The 21,024-nt window shown below is 40.6% G+C and overlaps 1 protein-coding gene across 6 annotated transcripts in view; it reads left to right on the top strand.

Moving 5' to 3' along the window:
- The window catches only part of BLTP1 (bridge-like lipid transfer protein family member 1), a 196,051-nt gene that overhangs the window by 127,740 nt on the left and 47,287 nt on the right, over positions 1-21,024 (top strand). For 3 of the 6 annotated variants that reach the window (XM_060246833.1, XM_060246831.1, XM_060246829.1), the window contains 6 exons: positions 289-533; positions 2,555-2,770; positions 4,641-4,821; positions 5,570-5,747; positions 20,458-20,619; positions 20,712-20,851. In XM_060246833.1, the coding sequence (XP_060102816.1) occupies positions 289-533; positions 2,555-2,770; positions 4,641-4,821; positions 5,570-5,747; positions 20,458-20,619; positions 20,712-20,851 (1,122 nt within the window). The remainder of the gene's footprint in view (positions 1-288; positions 534-2,554; positions 2,771-4,640; positions 4,822-5,569; positions 5,748-20,457; positions 20,620-20,711; positions 20,852-21,024) is intronic. The other 3 variants (XM_060246834.1, XM_060246832.1, XM_060246830.1) reach the window with 2 other exon arrangements.

Genomic DNA, 21,024 nt, shown 5'->3' with positions numbered 1-21,024 from the left:
CTCTTCTATAGCTTTGCTTTAATAATCAATTTTTATACTAGTATGTATTTCAATCTATGCTTAATGCTGTTGTATAACTTGTTTGCTCATTTCTCCTTCTGAGGTGTAATCAAGCTCATTCACCCATTGATTTATAAAACATAATTCATTTCATAGTATGGCTCATTTCGCCAGTCCTAAATATGACTTTGAAGATTATTTGCTTTGCCTTTGAGACATCTGATTACATCCCCTGGTAGAAGCAGCAACTATAACCTCAGTGTCTTTTTTGTCTTTTTTTATAATCAGTTTCCTGAGGAGTCAGAATTGGATCTCTTGTCAGTAACCATTGATGGTCCATCCCATTATTCATCCACTAGTGAAGGATCATGCTCAGTATTCAATTCACCCAAAACTCCAGCTGTCTTCTCACCAAGCATTCCCTTCCAGCCTGAAGAAGGAAGACGAGATGAAAGTTTGTCTTCAACAAGTGAAGATTCGGAGAAAGAAGAAGACCATGAGAGAGAGAAGCCTTATTTTTACCGAAAAGCACAGTAAGTATATTCTGAATAATAAAATACTTGTTGCTATTGTAAACATTAAAAGTAGTCCACTGTGCAAGCACCAGTCGTTATTACAGCTTTTTATTTAAAACAAGTTCCTATACAGAAAGCAGTTCATTCTGTATAAAATCTTCACCAGGAACTCTTAACTGGTTAGCATTCTAGTATGGTGAAGATTGAAAATCAAAAGCAAGACAATAACCCTTTTCCATTTGTTTGACTTTGTGTAAGGGATAAATACACTAAATGTGATCCTACCAATGCATGAAATTGTGATCTCTTTTGAAACACCTGGATTTTCAGCCTCAGAATATAGTGAACATTGAAGATAAAAAACCCATGCATAGCCCCTTTCAAAAGATCAGGAAGATTGTGTGTAGCGTGTTTATTCAGTATGCATGGTCATGGAGTAAATGCTTCTTCTTTTAGGCTAATTGTTTGGCATAAAATGGTTAAAATCTGTTTGGTTTATTACCTGCATTAAGGGATCTTGTTGTTCTTAATTTTAAAATGTTTGAGTAGAGGCACATTAAATGTCCTTTAAACATTTTGAGTTCCTTGAATACAAATGAACACTTACGATGAGTTCACTGCATCAATTCATAATTTTTATTTTATTTGTACTTTCATAAAATAAAAGTTCACAGAACACCTTGCAATAGACTGAAACTTCAGAAAATTATCACTATTTTGAACTCATGTGGTACTTAATCATGTGCTACTTCAGAAAATTATCACTATTTTGAACTCATGTGGTACTCCCTGATAGCTTTGGTAGGTTTATGCAGTCTCTTGTAATTAGAGGTGTGCACAAATAATATATATATTTGGGATAATTCGGATACATTGGACTCCTCCAAAATTGAGATTCCTGAAAAAATCTGAATCCTATAATGGTATGGTATTCAGGTTTTGTTTTGTTTTTTTGAAATCCCGTTTTGTTTTTTAAGCCCCATTATACCCTGTGGGACCATTATAGTCATTGCAGATCTCTGGGACCATCCAGGGCTCTGGGGGCCCCTGTTTTTTGAGGAAGAGGCACCAAAATTTCAGCACAGCTTCTGGTGCCTCTCCTCAAAAGACATTCCAAGTTTCAAAAAGATTGGATCAGGAGGTCCAATTCTCTGGGCTTCCAAAGAAGGTGTCCCTCATTCTCCATTGTTTCCGGTTGTGGAGAAAACAGCAAAAAAGACTGATATTAAACCAGATAATCTCTTCAGTAGAAACTGAAGGTCAGGGTATTTTTCTAAGCCCAGCAGAACCAGTGTTTATGCAGAGCACCCAGCAGAACCAGTGCACTAGCTGTGCCAGGCTTGCAGCCTCCCACCCCTGCTTGGGAGTTGTTAAGCTGGCATTGCTGTGGTGCCACTGGTTCTGCTGGGCATTCTGTACATGTACTGGTTGTGCCAGGATTTCAGCCCCCTCCCCCCTGCTTGGATTTGGTGAGCTGGCATTGCCACATTGAATCATCAGAAGGATTACAGTGGATATACAAAGTCAATAATAACAACCAAAACCACTGTAATTTTTTTCCAGGATTATCTGGGATTGGCTATGCTCATTAGACAAAAATACTTTTCTTTTCCTTGATACCTTTAGAAACTCATTGATTCATGAATCTTGAGCAGCAGAAGACACTTATTTCTTATTTTTTTAGATACAAGGGTTAAAAGAACTGAGACCAATTTTGCAGTTACTAGAGTGATCCTTGTCATTGAGCCAAAGAGCCAGGGTTTCAGGAGTATAGGGGGACAATTGGTTGAATAAAATCTTAATATAGTAATCCCTCATAATCTCTAAAAAAAATCTGCATTCCAGCATTCCTATTAAGTCCACAAGAGATAGCTGAAAATACACTCCCTCTATATCTAGATGATTTTTTCAGCTCACATATATTCGAACGTACATCCTTAGTCATAATACAATAAATTGTATAAATAATTGTATAAATACTATCTGAGACAAGCAGGTTAATGTTGTCAAACATGTAAATATTTCTTTGTTCTCTTCAGGCCTGTTTCTCGTAAGAAAGCAACAGGTTTTGCTGCTGTTCATCAACTGTTTACTGAACGGTGGCCAACAACTCCTGCCAACAGAAGTGTGACTGGCACAACTACAGAGAGGAATATTGACTTTGAGCTTGATGTGAGAGTTGAAATTGACTGTGGGAAATGTGTTCTTCATCCAACAACACTTCAGCAAGAACATGATGACATAAGTCTAAGGAGGTAAAAACTTTTAAAGTCTCAAAATTAGCAATTTCCATTGTATCAGAGGGTTTCCTGTGGAAAATCTGGGAGTTTTGCACAATCCTCATTTGTATGCATAGTGTGTGACCCTACAATACATTTCTGCAGTGTTATTATTACCTCTTTGGGGCCCCTGTGCATTATGCAGATTGGGTTTGCACCTGAACAGAGCAAAAATTCATAATGTCCTCGAACTAGGATTTCAGTGCAAGTTTCCTCTTTTCAGAAGCTCAGCTTCAAACTTTGTATGCTATGTCCCTTTGCTGTTCATTTCCTGCCAATTGTGACAAAATAATAAATGCACTCCTAATCAAATTGAGACTAGATATTAGACTGCAAGATTGCTACAAAAGAAATATTTTTAAACTTCCAAAATCAATAAAGATTGATTTTCAGATTACATACATCCCACAAAATTCAAAATTAATAGTCTACATGTCTGGAGAAAATATTTCTTATGTTCCAGATTCCCAGTTTGAAAAAAAAAAATCACTTATCTAGTTCCAATAGACAGACCGCTATAAGTTGGCACCATATGTCCATAAAACCACCTTACAAACTATTCCAAAGAGCCTAAATTGTTCAATGTGGTCCAGTCCTATGGCTTGGTCTTGTCCTTCCTGGATATTTTTGAGCCAAGTTGCATCAGTTCCTCCTCAAGAGAGGTTATGTCAGTGTCTCTCCCTGCATCATTTTATATATCAAATATATATCAAATTTTAAAGAGTTTCCCATACAATTCGAATTGTTCAGACCTACTTCTCATTCCATTGTTGAAACAGTAATAATTGCTGATATAACAACGGCCGCATCCATGTGGCTGCTCAGCAGTGTTCTGGTAATGGGACATCTCTGGAAAAGGCATCTGCTGCCATCACTCATGTGGAATTGCCCTTGAGCCTGAAGTTTTCATCTTGACCTTCAGACTAATAATTACATGAAATCATTCAGTGAGGTTACCTGCAGGTCTGGAATGAGTGGTCATCAGAATATTGATGACGATTAACTGTTATTTGTTATCAGCAGAGTTAGATGAGCGAATGGCTGTTCTGAACTGATGTCTGAATGCAGTATGGACTGCATGCAGTCAGATGAGCCCAGTCTTTAAAAAGCTCACTGACTGCCTGTACTCTTGGACACATTTTAAAGTGTTCATAATTTCCTTTAAAGACTTAAATGGTCTGGGTATTTAAAAGATTGTTTGATTCATAGGAGTGTGTCCTACAACTTTGATCTTTTTTGGGAGGCCCTCTTCCATCTGTCCCAAGAAATAAATTAGGTGAAACAGGACTGTAGTGGCACCTCAGCTGCTACACAGTTAACTGCCAAGGCCTATTGAATTTTAGATGTTAATGCTGTCTCCTTAATTGGGTGCACTCCTATTACTAGCTCTCAGTGGGAAGATACAAACTCTAGGGAGTTACTGATATGAATTAAACACAGTAACGCGCATGATATTGCCTTATACTGAATCAGACCATTGACCAATCAAGCTCTGTATTGTCTCTGTATTAACTCTGTATTGAGTCTCCAGGGTTTTGGGTGATGGGTTTTTATATCACCCAAACTTGATTCTTCTAGCTAGAGATGCCAAGGATTGAACCTGGGATGTTCTGAATGCCAAGCAGATATTATACCACTGAGGCAATATTTCATAACACAGATTGCAGACTTGAGTGCTAAAAAAGTATGTGCTAAAAAAGTATGATTACAGGAACACTGGCTAGATATATAGGAGTACATTATTCAGCTTCAGTTATTTTAACAACTTTCACTTTGCGCTTCAGAAATGATATAATGCAATAAAATGTCCTGTTGAACACTATTGTCTAGTGCTACTTATTTTCAGGAGTTATGATCGGAGTTCTAGAAGTTTAGACCAAGAGTCTCCTTCAAAAAAGAAGAAATTTCAAACTAACTATGCATCAACTACTCACTTGCTGGCTGGAAAGAAAGTGCCATCATCTCTGCAGACAAAGTCAAGTGACTTGGAGACAACAGTATTTTACATTCCTGGTGTGGACGTAAAGGTAAAAGTAGAAGAAGGCTGGAAAACACTGGGTTCCTTTTTGAGGCAAACATGGGGCAGTATAAACCTGGCTTTCAATTACTCATCTGCTTCCTTCATGAGGCACTGCTCATGCCATGATACTAAAGCCGGGGGGCGGGGGGGGGCTGTCAATACCAGGCCCTGCCTCTCCTGTACTTGGATAGGAAGTGTGTTAATAGCAGCGTGAGTAGTATATCAGCCAAATTGCAAAGGAGAACACATACTAGAAAAGTAACACAATCATAATCATGTGCAGAATGAGCACATTTAGAAGTAGCATGAGAATTTCACTAGTTGCTGGCCAGATAGAAAGACCAGAATTTGGCTGATCCCTTTGCAATTTAATAGAGTAACCTTGTCAAGTTAAGCACAGAAACAGCCCTGGCATTCCTTGGTAGTCTCCCATACAAATACTAAGCAGGGCTGACCATGTTTGGCTTCCAAGAGCTGACAAGATCGAGCTAACCTGGGCTATCCAGGCCATGGCAAAACCCAGGAAACTGGGCAAACTGACTAACTGGGCTAACGTTCAGATTTACTGCACTTTTCTGTAGTGCATTACAGCAAGTCTTTAATTGTTAAATATTATTTAAAATAATATGTCCCATATTCTAAAAACATGTATTTTAAATAATTGTTTTTTTGTTTAGATAGTGGAAAGGACTGTGAATGTTGCCAGTGAAAGAATGCCTATATAGATGTGAAACTAACAATCTGTCTCTTTTCAGTTACACTACAACTCCAAGATGTTAAAGACTGAATCACCAAATGCATCCCGAGGTTCATCTCTGCCAAGAACCCTTTCTAAAGAATCCAAGCTGTATGGTATGAAAGATACTGCCATGCCCCTTTCTCACCTCAAGGCTAAAACTTTACTTCCTCCCCAACCCCCACCCATCCCATCAGGTAGAGATTTCTCTCTTCAACTATATCCTTTGGTTTCATTCTTTCGATGTTGTGGTCAAAGCTCAGATTTGTATACTGCTTTGTAGTTTAATAGAGCACCCAGGCTGCTAGGGTCATAGTTATAAACATCTAACATCTGAAGCAGATGTGTAGTGCTGAAATTTTATTTGCTGCTAAAGCTTCTGTGTAGCTTTTAAAATGCCCACCTTTCCTTTATGACCCTTATTGACTCCTCATTCATTTCTGCTTTATATTTCTCCTCTGAATTTACTTTTAGTTCACCAAATAAGAACACTTGTTGTCTTCAGTTTTCTTTGTCCTTTGTTCAGTACGTACTACAGTGACTTGCAACACTTAAAATCTTTGCTTAATGTCTTCTGAATGTTAATGAAATGCTAATTTTTGTATCCTGAATTCTAGGTTTTTAAAGAATATGTGTATTTAGAGATTAGAAATATACACACTTTGATTAGGTTTTCACCAGCTACTTTCACTTTTTGCCTTTAATTCAGTTATATTTTTCCACTTCTTAACTATTGCAATCCCCGTTGTTCAAACTGAGAAATAGTTGAGATTGCATTAAATATCATTAAATAAGTAAATTATGTAGACCAGGGGTGGCCAGCGATAGCTCTCCAAATGTTTTTTTTTTTGCCTACAACTCCCATTAGCCCCAGCCAGCATGGCCAATGGTTGGGGCTGATGGGAGTTGTAGGCAAAAAAAATCTGAAGAGCTACTGTTGGCCACCCCTGATGTAGACTGTTTCTGTTACTATAGAAGTATTGTGTTAAATAAAGAATCATAAGTGGAATTTGACATACAGAATGAATTTTTTAACCATCTTTCCCACCTCTGATGGTCTTCTGCAGCTCTTTGTGCTACATATGAAATTCGTTCCTGAGGGGCAGGAGTTACAACACAAGAACGAAATCCATGGAAATCTTGGACAAAAAGGAGTGCCTGTGCAAGATGGAGATGGCCAAGATTTCCATGGATTTTGTACTTGTAATGTAGCATCCTACAGTGAATTCCATACTGTTCCTGGCCTTCAGAAGTAAATTTTCTATGTAGCGCAAAAAGGCTGCATAAGATTGGCAGAGGTGGGAAAGACCTATAGCCTTGATCCAGGGGTTCCCACCAATGTGCCCTTAGGTGCTATGACATCTACCAACACATCTCCTGCTACTTGTGAAGTTTTTTTAGAAAGTGAGTGGGGCCAGATGGGACTTTTGCCTAGCACAGGTTCTGATTGGCCACTGGAGACCTGTACATATTTTTTACACTGCTGCCACCACAGCACACGAAAATATTTTTAAATAATATATTCATTTTAAAACTCATCCTGTTAAACAAATTTATTTATTTATTTATTACTTTATATTTATATCCCGCCCTCTCCGCAAGCGGACTCAGGGCGGCTTACAATATCATAAAAACAATCAATTCCATAAAAACATATAAAACCATAATACATTTATAGGTTAAAAACTATTACGCTATCTCAGTCTAGTCTGGCGGTATTAGGTTCTGACTATGACCACCAGCTTCTGTAGGATGTCCGGTGGCAGCCCATTTTCAGTCAACCAGAAAAGCCTGCCTAAACAGTTCGGTCTTACAGGCCCTGCGGAACGCCGACAAATCCCGCAGGGCCCTTATAGCTTCTGGGAGGGTGTTCCAGAGTTCTGGTGCTGCCACCGAGAAGGCCCTAGATCTTGTTGCGGATAGCCTGGCTTCTTTTGGGCCAGGGGCGGACAGCAGATTTTTTGTCCCTGATCGCAGTGCTCTCTGGGGGATATATGGGGAAAGGCGGTCCCGTAGATAGGCAGGTCCCTGACCATAAAGGGCTTTAAAGGTTAATACCAACACCTTGAAGCGAACTCGGAACACAACAGGCAACCAGTGCAGCTCTCTCAGCACTGGCCGAATGTGCTCCCATCGTGGTAGCCCCATTAACAGCCGTGCCGCAGCGTTCTGCACTAGTTGTAGTCTCCGGGTTAGCGTCAGGGGTAGCCCCATGTAGAGAGCATTACAGTGATCTATTCTTGAGGTGACCGTAGCATGGATTACCGTCGCTAGGTCGCTGCGGTCCAGGTAAGGGGCCAGCTGCCGTGCTTGCCGAAGATGGAAAAAGGCAGATCTAACAGTGGCTGCCACCTGAGCCTCCATTGTAAGGGAGGACTCGAGGAGCACGCCTAAGCTCTTGACCTTGGGGACCGGTATTAGTGGCACCCCGTCAAGGGCCGGCAGCTGGATCTCTCTCCCCGGACCGCCCCGACCCAGGTAGAGAACCTCCGTCTTCGTCGGATTCAATTTCAGCCGACTCAGTTTGAGCCAGAAGGCCACGGCTTGTAATGCCAGGTCTAGATTTTCCGGGGTACAGTCAGACTGGCCACCCATCATTAGGTAGAGCTGGGTGTCATCCGCATATTGATGGCAACCCAGTCCATACCTCCTGACTATCTGGGCAAGGGGGCGCATATAGATATTAAATAACATCGGGGATAGGACCGCTCCCTGCGGCACCCCGCAACTAAGGGGGTGCCTCTGGGATGCTTCCTCCCCTATCACCACCCTTTGTCCCCGATCTTGGAGAAAGGAAGTCAGTCACTGCAAGGCAGATCCCTGTATCCCCACATCGGTAAGGCGGTCAGTCAGTAGCTGATGGTCAACCGTGTCAAAAGCGGCTGACAGATCTAGTAACAACAGCACTGCAGAACCGCCCTGATCCAGATGTCGCATAAGATCATCCATGAGGGCGACCAGAACTGTCTCCGTCCCGTGGCCTGGCCGAAAGCCGGACTGGAATGGATCCAGTGCGGAAGTGTCCTCCAGGAATCCCTGCAGCTGAGTCGCCACCGCCCGCTCTATGACCTTACCCAGGAAGGGAAGGTTTGACACCGGCCGATAGTTCGCCAATGTGGCCGGGTCTGCTGATGGTTTTTTTAAGAGGGGACGGACCACTGCCTCTTTAAGAGGTGTGGGAAAGATCCCTTCAATCAGGGACCTATTGATGATGTCCTGTAGTGGTTCACGTAGCCACGTTTGGCTGGCCTTTATAAGCCAAGACGGGCACGGATCTAACCTACAGGTCGTAGGGCGTACAGCTGCAAGGGTCCTGTCGACTTCCTCCAGACTGAGTGGGCTGAAGGAATCCAGAATTGAACCAGAAGACGTGCTCGGTGCCCCAAGTTCATCTACTGTATTAATTATGGCGGGTAGGTCGTGTCGGAGTGACGAGACCTTATCTGCGAAATAGCTCGCAAAAGCCTCACAGCCTATTTCCAATTCTCTACTATTTTGTTTGCCCTGCGGCAGTTCTGTTAATGACCGAATTATACTAAACAATTGTGCTGGGCGCGAGGTCGCAGATGCGATTCTGGATGCAAAGTATTCCTTCTTTGCAGTCCGAATAGCCATCTCATAGGCCCTCATAAATGACCTATATGATGTTCTCGTAGCTTCGTCACGAGCGCGACGCCATTGTCTCTCTAGTCGTCTTAATTCTCGTTTCATCGATCGCATCTCCGGGGTATACCACGGGGCGGATCGTGATCGAGGATGAAGAGGACGTCTGGGAGCGATTTCGTCGATGGCCTCGGAGAGCCGGTTGTTCCAGGTCTCCACCAGCCCATCCAACGAGTCGCCGGTAGGCCAAGGGTCCCGCATAGCCATCTGAAGCCGCCATGGGTCCATCTGACTACGCGGGCGAGCCCAAATCTGCTCACCGCCTAAACGGGACAGAGGTGGTATGTCCACACGGGCCTTCAGGACCTGGTGGTCAGACCATGGCACTGCCTCAGCAGATATCTGACCCATTGTTACTCCCGCCGCGAAGATCAGGTCTAGTGTGTGCCCAGCCTGGTGTGTGGGCGCTGTTACATATTGGGAAAGTCCCAGTGCTGCCATGGAAAGCACTAGGTCCGTCGCACGAGTGGAAGCTGCGTCCTCGGCATGGACATTGAAGTCACCCAGGACTATAAGTCGGGGATGCTCCAATGCCCAGCCTGTTGCAGCCTCCATCAAGGACGGCAGGGCACTGGCTGGTGCGTTAGGCGGACGGTACACCAGCCAGATTGCCAAACTCTCCCCAACGTCCCACTCCAGGCCCACACACTCCACGCCCTTGATCTCTGGCGGCGGAAGCGTCCTGAAGGAGCAATCCTCCCGCATGAAAAAGGCCACCCCTCCCCCCCGCCCGCTAGTCCGGGCCTGGTGAAGGACGGAGAACCCAGGCGGGGCTACTTGGGAGAGAGCAACTGTCTCCCCCTCCCGCACCCAGGTCTCCGTCACGCAAGCCAGGTCCATGTCCTGCCTGATGAAAAATTCTTGCAGGACTGAGGTTTTATTATTTATGGACCTGGCGTTGCACATCACCAGGGACGGAGGCGAGTGTCTCCACTTGGCCGTCCCGCTTGCCATCCTTGGGATGGGACACAGGCTGGAAGGGGGGCGAGCCCTCTTGTGTCTCGTACTCCTTCCGTTCACATTCTGCCTGTTCCCACCGCTGTACTTTCCCCTCCCCAGGAGCACTGGAATCCCCTGGCCCGACATCACTTATCACGATTTTCCAAAAGCTGGGTCTCTGTCTTAAGTCAGCAACCACACAGCGTGTTCTGTTCATTTGCCCACTCCACCTCAAAATTTCTAACCACTACTAGTCATCTCAGCCAATTAAATAATAAGAATTTTAATAATAATTAATTTTTTTTTTCTTTTTTCACCCCTTCCCCCTGCTCTCTACTAATTAATTAATCACCCCCTCCCCCAACCCTCTTCTAATTAATTGGCCACTATCCTACCTCGATTTAGTGGATAATAATCCCTTAAGGTCAGATAAAACTATTCAATCAAATTTTAAATCAATTTAAGACCCAAAAATAACCCTAATTAATAGGTGGGGTGGCTGCTGGTTGCAGCTGGTAGTTTGTTTGCTGGGAGATTAAAGTGCTGGTATGCTGCAGTTCATCCAATGCTGAATAATTTTGACATTAAGTGTTCTTGGTCTCTTTGCAAGGAGAGTTCTCAGTCTCTTTAAGGCGTAGGGTGGCGGTTTTAAAGTGCTGGAGTATTACAGTTCTTACAGTGCTAGCTAGTTTTGACCTTAGGTGTCCTCGGTCTCTTCAAGGTGCAGGAAGGCAGATTTAAAGTGCTAATATGCTGCAATTCTTAAAGTGCTGGATAGTATACTGCAGTTCTTAAGGCACTCTTTAAGATGTCAGTGCAGAAAGAAAGTACAATGTGTTGTAAATCATTGAGTACTGGCCAGTTATTTAACATGCGCTGGTCCTGATCTCCATAAAGTGACTGTGCAGTGTAAAGGTATTGGAATATGATGTACAGAGGTAGTGCAGAGGTAGCAGGGGGCAGGTCGTAGCTCATCGAATTTTTCAATGGCTATTTCTTTGATGTAACTTTCTTGACCGCTTCTCGTTCTCCGCAGGGTTGGGTCAGCCTCTGCCCCTCTTCAGGGTCAGGCGTCCCAACCTCAGGTTCTTGTGCGGGTCTCCTCGGTGTTAAATCCACTCGGTGTTAAATCCACCGGCTCATCGATCGAGTCTAGTCTTTGCTTTGCTCCTCTGCCCCCCCGCAGCTGTTTATCTCGGCTTCCCAGCCGAGCCGCCTACCTCGGTCCGCGGCCGCAGCCCCGAACGATCTCCTACCCGGGGGAAAAGCCGCGTCCCTCACTGCACACTCCAACCGGCCAGCCACCAGCACTCTCCCCGCCGGCTCCGCGCACTTCGTCGCCCGCCAGCGGCCTCCTTTCTGCACCGCCCGCCAACGGCCTCCGCTCCACGCAAGCTGCACTCCCCGGCTCACCGTCCCAGTCACCCGGCCAGCCGTTCGGTGCAAAGCTTCTGCCTGAAATAAGTTCTAAGTTACTCTTAGAATTATGAATGACCTTGATCTCTCACATTTTGGCAGGCTTGGCCCCCTGTGTTAGCCACTTTGTGATTGTGCCTATCACCCTGTGTCAGAATAACAAAGATACCAACAGGCCTCAAAAAGGTTGGGGACCACTGATCCATCATCATTTGACTAGGACCTCTTTTGTTTGTACGACTTCTGAATAAACTTATATGTCTACATCATACAATTTGTATGCTAAAATCTGATACTGGGATCCAGATCCTGAATTCTTTAGTATTTATGTTTAAACATTCTCTTTCAGATTTATTGGAAAACTAGAATCCTGCAATTTTTCACAGATAGTTTTGGATATGAAGGTGGAGGTTTAACCTGGTTTAAAATAATTGGATGCAACACAGGCAAATATACTATAAAAGTCTGCAGTCATAATTCAAACTGAATCCATCATGCACATTGAGCTAAAGTTTGCTTTTCATAGAGAATCATGAACCAAGGCTAAAAGCATAGAGTTTTGAGGTCAAGCTGAAATGGGCTTAATATAATCTCTGTACTTTAAAACATTGACTGATGGCGGAAAGTGCCTTACAAGATGGGAGTTCTGAGGTGAAGCATTGTAAAAATGATACAGTAGATAAAATATGCTATCTATTTGTGTATTATATGTTAAGATTTTACTTTTGTCAACCAAAACTGGATTGATAATTGCTTCCCATTAATGGAACAAAAATTCTTCCATTTCCAAATACATCTTTGTCTTCAGATAAGCAATCTACTTCATCTCTTGGGTATGGAGAGAACTCAACAGAAATCCTTAATTTCACAGTAGTTTCCCAAACTTCTGTACTGAAAAAGGCATGTGGGCTGGTGATGAGAGTTTTAAAACTATATTCCCACATAGTATAATGTTTCTTTTTTTAGGGTTTAAAACAATTTATAGATAATTAGATAATTTTATTTTATTAATAGCATATGGTAACAATGTCAAATTTTATCGTTACAATCCCTAACCCATATGATATTTTTCTAATCCCCCCTCCCTCCTTTACTAGACTTCCGCCGATGTTATATACTTAAGTTCACTTATAAAGGTACCCTTAACCCATCAAAGTTCAATTTCCCCTTTTTCTTAAATTCATTGTTAAAAAATTGCCCAATGTCCTTTCAAATTCCACTCTTTTTCTATATATCCTCTAAATTTCTTCCATTCCCTCTTAAACACTTCCAAATCATAGTCTCTTAAAATTCTTGTTAGTTTATCCATCTCACTCCATGATAAAACTTTCACAATCCAGTCCCATTTCTCTGGTATTTTTTCTTGTTTCCGTAACTGCACATATAACTGCACATATAACTGCACATATAACTGCACATATAACTGCAAATCTTTCAGATTTATTGGAAAACTAGAATCCTGCAATTTTTCACAGATAGTTTTGGATATGAAGGTGGAGGTTTAACCTGGTTTAAAATAATTGGATGCAACACAGGCAAATATACTATAAAAGTCTGCAGTCATAATTCAAACTGAATCCATCATGCACATTGAGCTAAAGTTTGCTTTTCATAGAGAATCATGAACCAAGGCTAAAAGAAACCATCTCACTCCATGATAAAACTTTCACAATCCAGTCCCATTTCTCTGGTATTTTTTCTTGTTTCCGTAACTGCACATATAATGTCCTAGCAGCTGAGAGCAAGTACCAAATTAAAGTTCTATCTTTTTTGGGAAATTTTTCCATTTGTAGTCCCAATAAAAAAATCTCTGCTACTTTCTTAAAATCATATCCCAAAATTTGCGATATTTCTTGTTGTATCATCTGCCAAAACTTTTTCGCTTTTCCACAAGTCCACCACATATGGTAAAAAGAACCTTCATGTTTCTTACATTTCCAACATCTATCCGACATCTTTTTACTCATCTTTGCCAGTTTTTTCGGAGTCATATACCACCTATACATCATCTTGAAACAGTTCTCTTTAATACTCTGACATGTTGATATTTTCATCGAGTTCTTCCAAAGATATTCCCATGTATCCATTTGTATTTCCTTGTTTACATTAATTGCCCATTTAATCATTTGAGATTTCAACAATAATTTATATATTTTCGATATTAATTTTTCGTTATCTCCAAGCAGAACCCTTTCCAATTCCGTTTGCTCACGTCTAATTCCAACAGATTTAATATCATTTTCCATCAAGCTTTTTATTTGTTGCATTTGAAACCAGTCATACTTGTTGTTTAACTCTTCTGCAGATTTTAATTCAACTTTATCACCTTGAATCTTTAGCAGTTGGTTATATGACATCCCTCTCAATCAGATTCAGCTGTTATTTTTATTACTTCTGCTGGCACTATCCAAAGCGGCTTTCTTTCATCACCATATTTCTTATATTTTATCCATGTATTTAGTAAATTATTTCTAATATAATGGTGAGAAAAAAGACCGTCCATCTTATTTTTCCCATAGTACATATAAGCATGCCAGCCGAATTTGTTCCCATGAGCTTCTAACAATAAAAGTTTTTTATTTAACAGCATTATCCAATCCTTTATCCATGTCAAACAAACTGCATCAGGTACAGTCTTAAATCTGGAAGTTTAAAACCTCCCCTCTCCTTAGCATCTGTTAAAATTTTCATCTTAATCCTTGGTTTCTTCCCAGCCCATACAAATTCAGAAATCTTCCTTTACTATTTGTTAAATTGATTGCTATCTTTCACAATCGGAATAGTTTGGAACAAATACATTATTCTTGGCAAAATATTCATCTTAATTGCAGCAATCCTACCTAACAAAGACAAATTAAGCCTATTCCATCATATCTTTGTCCATCTTGCACCATAACTTTTCATAATTGTTTTTATACAAATCGATATTCTTCATAGTTATTTCTAGACCTAAATATTTAACTTTAGGAGTAACTTCACATCCCGTCAAAATCTGCAATTCTTTCTGTCTATTTGGTTGCATATTTTTGCATAAAAATTTCGACTTCTCTTTATTTATATATAGTCCTGCCATTTCTCGGTATTCTTTTATCTTAGCTACCAACAAAGGTATCACTTGGATCGGATTCTCAGTTATGAACACAATGTCATCTTCAAATGCTTTATATTTATAAGAAACTCCTCTAATTTTCAATCCTTCTATCTCTTTGTCATCTTGTATTTGCCTTAACAAAATTTCAAGAGTCATTATAAACAACAATGGTGAAAGCGGACATCCTTGTCTTGTACCTTTGCTCACCTTCATTTCTTTTGTAAGGTCTGCATTTATACACAATTTTGCATATTGATCCGTGTATATTGCTTTCGTCATTCTTATAAAATATTCTCCCAGATTTATTTTTTCCATTACTGCAAACATAAAGTCCCAGTTCAAATTATCAAAGGCTTTTTCTGCATCCACAAAAAATAATGCCGCCTCTTTTTCTGGGTGTTTCTCATAATATTCTACAATATTTACAACAGTTCTTACATTGTCTCTTATTTGCCTTTTAGGGAGAAATCCCGCTTGATCTTCCTTTATAAAGTTAATCAAATATTGCTTAAGTCGTTCTGCCAAGATTCTTGTGTAAATCTTATAATCATTATTTAGTAATGAAATTGGTCTATAGTTCTTTACATTTGTGACATCTCTATCTTCCTTGGGGATCAACAAAATTACAGCTTCTTTCCAAGTATTTGGAATTTCCCCTTTTATTCTTATCGTATTCAACAATTTTTGCAATTTTGGTGCTATCTCATCTTTAAGAGTTTTATAAAATTTAGTTGTATATCCATCTGGCCCGGGAGCCTTGCCTATTTTCATTACATTTATTGCTGCTTCAATTTCAATTTTTTTCTATTGGGTCATTCAAAATCTTTTTCATATATTCAGTCAGGGGTGTGCTATCTTAATATTTCATAGATACTCTTCCATTTTTTCTTTTTTGATTTTCACACCTTTAAATAAATTTGCATAATATTTAAAAAATTCTCTTTTAATTCCTTCTTGATCCACTATCTCTTTTCCATTTCCCACAATTTTGTTAATAATTTTATTTTCTTTCTTTTTCTTCAGTTGCCAGGCTAAATACTTCCCAGGTTAGTTCACACCTTCAAATGATTTCTGTTGCAAACTTTTTAAGTTCCATTCTAATTCTTTATTCAACAAATGTCTTACTTGGGATTGTAGTATTGTAATTTCCCTTATTAATTTCTTTTTCCCTGGTCTTTTTCTTAGTTCTCCTTCTTCTTTCTTTATTTCATTTTATATATCTAACATCTGCTTTCCTTTGGCCCTCTTATCTTTATTATTCAATGTGATTAATAGTCCTCTCATTACTGCTTTATAAGTATCCCAGACCGTCAGGAATTCTATATCATCGGTGTCATTTATTTGAAAGAACGCTATAGTTTCCTTTTCTAGAAAAGTCACAATATCTTTATCTTGTAGCAAGTCCTCATTTATTCTCCATCTTCTTGTTTTCTTTTGCAATTTTGTAATCCAACATATTGGGTTATGATCTGCACAAACCTTTGGTAGAATCTCCACTTTTCTAGTTATGAGGCCTAAGCTCTTAGAGCCCCATATCTATTCTGGAAAAAGAATGATGTCTTGCTGAAAGAAAAGTATAATCTCTTACTTCAGGATTAAATTTTCTCCAAATATATTCCAAGCTTTCTTGTTTAACCAACTCAAAAAATGATTTTGGCAGTCTTCCTTCTTTATCATTCCTCTTTTGGCCCGATCTATCTATATTATTTTGTATTGTTCCATTAAAATCACCCATCATCAGGATCTGGTCATATGACATTTCATCCAACTGTCGATTAATGTCTTTTTTAAAAGTATCTTTCGCTCCATTGGGCGCATATAATCCTAATAACAACGTTTTCTTTGCATCCATCATCACTTGCACTGCTATATATCTTCAATCTTTATCTTTAAATATTAATTTTGGTTCTAATTGTTCTTTAATATAAAAGACCACACCCCTTTTCTTTTGATCCGCCAATGAGAAAAATTCCAATCCCAATTGTTTATTCCACAAACATTTATAATCCTTTTGTTGTATATGAACTTTCTGTAAACAAATTATATTACATTTTTGCTTTTTAATCCAATGAAATGCTGCTTTTCGTTTTTGTGGTGAATTTAGTTCATTTATATTCCAGGATAATAACTTGTACTCCATTATGATGCAGAGTCTTTATTCTCTTCAAAAAAACTGTACATCTCTTGCTCATTCCTTATTGTAACCCTTCTTCCACGTTGTTCAAAGCCCAAACCCTCGGGTAGTATCCATCTGTATCTTGTGCCATCTACACGCAGCTTCTCTGTTAATCTCTTGTATTTCTTCCTGTCGTTTATCACTTGTCTTGGCAGCTCTTTCATTATTTTGACTCTACTCCCTTCTACTGTCAGGGCTTTTTGAAAACTTTTACTTAGAATTTTCCCTGCCGTATTCTTGGACCTTAGTCTTATTACTATATCTCTTGGTAGGCCTTTGTCTTTTGCATATGATGAATTAACTCTATAGACACTGTTTAGCATGTTTCTAAATTTTTCAGGATCTTCCTCTAAATAGTCAGCAATTATTTTCACCATATAATCCATTAAATCAATTCCCTCCCCTTCAGGTATTCCTCTCAGACGTACTTGAGTTTCTGTTAATCTGCAGTCATGAATTGTTACCTTCTCTTGAAGTTTTAATAAGGTGGAAGCATGTATATCAACTTTCTCTTCAACCTCCTTGACCCTGTTTTTAACCATACCCAGTTCATCTTTAAAATCTTAAACTTCTTTTTTAAGATCTCCAATATCCTTCTTAAGCTCTTTTTTGCTAGCTGTTATCATCTTCTCCACGCCCTTCATAATGTTTCTTTTTTTAAAAGCAAAACGAAAAAATCAGTCAACCCCTCTGTGTGCTGCTTTATGGTATTATTAGCCCCATTTATCCACCTTCTATAGTGCTTTCTATATGGCCGGGGACCTACCTACCTAAGGGACCGTCTCTCCCCATATGAGCCCCAGAGGGCACTGAGGTCATCTGGGAAAAACCAGCTGAATATCCCTGGGCCAAGGGAGGCCAGACTGAAAGCCACCCGGGACCGGGCCTTCTCTATTACTGCTCCACTACTGTGGAACCAACTTCCTGAGGAGGTGAGGGCCATACGATGTTTAGAGGGATTCCGTAGGGCCTGTAAGACCCACCTTTTCAGGATGGCCTTCAACTAGCGAAAATTAGTGGAAAACTGCGACAAAACTAGATATGCTGCTAGAAATGCTTTTACTCTTTAAATGTTTTTACTGCTGAAATTATTGAAATCTGTTATAACGCCATATTATTATGTGAATTTTAATATTTTGTAATTGTTTTAACCGTGTTTTATAATTGCAACTGATGTAATGTGTGTTTTATGCTGTCAGCCGCCCTGAGCCTGCTTCGGCGGGGAGGGCGGGATAGAAATAAAAAAATTATTATTATTATTATTATTATTATTATTATTTCCCCAGCTACTGCCATGGGCACACGGTGTTAACATGCTAAGAGCCAAAAGATCAAGGTCTGAGGGCATACAATCCTTAGGAGACATTATGGCAACAGGTAGCTTCAAGTGGCAGTGCCAGGGCAATGTGCCTAATAATTGTGAGTAGCCCTAAGAGCAGAGAGCAGGGGTGGTGTGAGGTTCACACTGGACTATGTAAACCTGATCTAGCAAAAGGCATAAAAAAAATCTGCCCTCCTGGATCAGACCAGGGGTCCCACTAGTCTAGCATCCTGTTTTGTATACTGGACAACCAATTACTCTGGAAAAGAAAGGTCCCCTGTGCAAGCACCAGTCGTTTCCGACTCTGGGGTGACGTTGCTTTCACAACGTTTTCACAGCAGACTTTTTACGGGGTGGTTCGCCATTGCCTTCCCCAGTCATCTACGCTTTCCTCCCAGCAAGCTGGGTACTCATTTTACCGACCTCAGAAGGATGGAAGGCTGAGTCACCTGGAGCCGGCTACCTGAACCAGCTTTCGCTGGGATCAAACTCAGGTTGTGAGCAGAGCTTAGGACTGCAGCTTTAACACTCTGCTCCACGGGGCTCTGGAAGGCCTACAAATGGGACAATGCAGATCAAGTTCTTCCCCCAGTGTTGCCTCCTGGTACTGATATTCAGAGGCTCACTGCTGCTGAATTTGGAAATTCCCTGCATTTTCATTGAGCTATCCACTCCAACGCCCAGGTGTCTTTCCCTGTCAGTCTTGACCAGTTCAGATCCCTTCAGAGTATATTTACAATAAGGATTTTTTTTTAATTTTAATGTGCATCACTTTACACAGCTACATTGAACTTCATTTGTCACACTGTTGCTCTCTCACCCAGTTTAGAGAGATCTTCCTGGGGCTCTTCTGTTTTGTTGTTCATCATCCTGAATATTTATTTCATTTATTTAATTAATTCATTTGTACTCTGCTTTTCTCTCCAATGAGGACACAAAGCAGCTTACATTGTTCTCCTCTTCTCCATTTTATCCTCAGAACAACCCTGTGAGGTAGGTTAGGCTGAGAGAATGTGACTGGTCCAAGGTGTCCCAGTGAGCTTTTGTGGCACAAGTGGAAATTTAGACCTGGGACTGTCAGATACTAGTCTAGCCACTACAGTGGCTCTGGATAATTAGAATCATCTTTAAACTCACCCCCCAATTCCAGATATTAAAAAGTCTCAGTACCAATTCTTGTGGGACCCTACTGCTTGCCAGGAGAGCCAGTTTGGTGTAGTGGTTAAGTGTCTGGACTCTTATCTGGGGGAACCGGGTTTGATTCCCCACCCCTCCACTTGCACCTGCTGGCATGGCCTTGGGTCAGCCATAGCTCTGGTAGAGGTTGTCCTTGAAAGGGCAGCTGCTGTGAGAGCCCTCTCCAGCCCCACCCACCTCACAGGGTGTCTGTTGTGGGGGAGGAAGGTAAAGGAGATTGTGAGCCGCTCTGAGACTCTTCGGAGTGGAGGGCGGGATATAAATCCAATATCTTCTTCTTCTTCTTCTTCTTCTTCTTCTTCTTCTTCTTGCTTCCACTGCAAGAACTATCTATTTATCCCTGTTCTCTGCCTTCTGTCAGTTAGCCAATAACCAATTCCCATGACTGCTAAGCTGATATGGGAGTCTTTTATGAGATACCTTATCAGATGTTTTTTGGAAGTCCAAGTTATCTACTTTTATCCTCACATTTGTTCATTTTCTCTAAGAACTCTAAAAGGGTGGTGAGAAGAAACAATTTCAGAAACTATAATTGCCTAATAATTCTATCCTTGAGTACTGTTTCTACTTTCTATTCATTTTCCTGGAATAGAAGTTAGGCTGGCTGCCCTGTAATATCCAGGTTTTTCACTTGACCACCTTTCAAAAATTATATGAGCTGGCAATGGTGAACTAGGGAAGAAGAATGACAGCTATGGGTACAACCTAAGCTCCCTCCCTCCCTCCTTTTCTGAAGCTGAAAGAAACTGTCAGATCGTTAAGCCTCAGTTAGGGCCTGCTTGTCCCTGACTTTGTGTGGCCACTTTTCTGCCAAATGAACTCTTCAGATGCAAACATACATGTTTCAGTTGCCTTTAATTGCTATACGTTTAATTGTATAGAGAGCTTGTTCAATTATTTAGTGGCACTTTTTCTTGGTGTTTTAGATTACATGTATTTGAGTCATTCCACCTTGATGATGTATATGTAAAAGGCCAGGATTCTGGCTGCTGAGCAAAGATATGTTGTTAATTCAGTGAGTTAGAGAACCTATTTCTCCGTTTGTATTCTGATTAAAGCTGGTTAACTGGTATGTCACTAAACACTTTTTTTTTAACCATTCAGCCAAAGGAAAGGGAAGTGGTGGCATAAAAACAGCAAAATTGTATGCTTGGGTTGCACTCCAGTCTTTACCTGAGGAAATGGTGATTAGCCCCTGCCTGTTGGACTTCCTAGAGAAGGCCCTTGAAACCATTCCTATAACTCCAATAGAAAGGAACTATGCAGGTATTGCATGACAAAATAATTCATTTCTATCACTGCTATAATTTGTTTCACCTGCATAATTATTAAAACAAATTTCTTTGTACTATTAAAAGCTGTTAGCTCCCAAGACGAGGATATTGGGCAGTTTGATATGCAAGATCCTTTAGAAGAGTCCACAGCCTCCTTGGTGTCCTCATCAGCCTCAGCATATTCCTCCTTCCCTGTGGATGTGGTGGTTTATGTAAGAGTTCAGGTGAGGAGAAAGACAGCAAGACTTTGGAGGCAGTTCCTGTCCCATTGAAGTCAATGACATAATGGATAGGAATTGTTTGAAAATGCCACAGTGCTCTTGATGACAATATTTAGAATAAGGAGCATAATCTTAATAAGCTTTACAGGTGTTTAGCAATATCCCTCCAAAGACAT

This window comes from Heteronotia binoei, chromosome 9, assembly GCF_032191835.1.
Source record: "Heteronotia binoei isolate CCM8104 ecotype False Entrance Well chromosome 9, APGP_CSIRO_Hbin_v1, whole genome shotgun sequence".
Classification (NCBI taxonomy): Eukaryota; Metazoa; Chordata; class Lepidosauria; order Squamata; family Gekkonidae; genus Heteronotia; species Heteronotia binoei.
The sequence above is the reverse complement of the archived record's forward strand: the minus strand, read 5'-3'. Positions and strand labels throughout refer to the sequence as shown.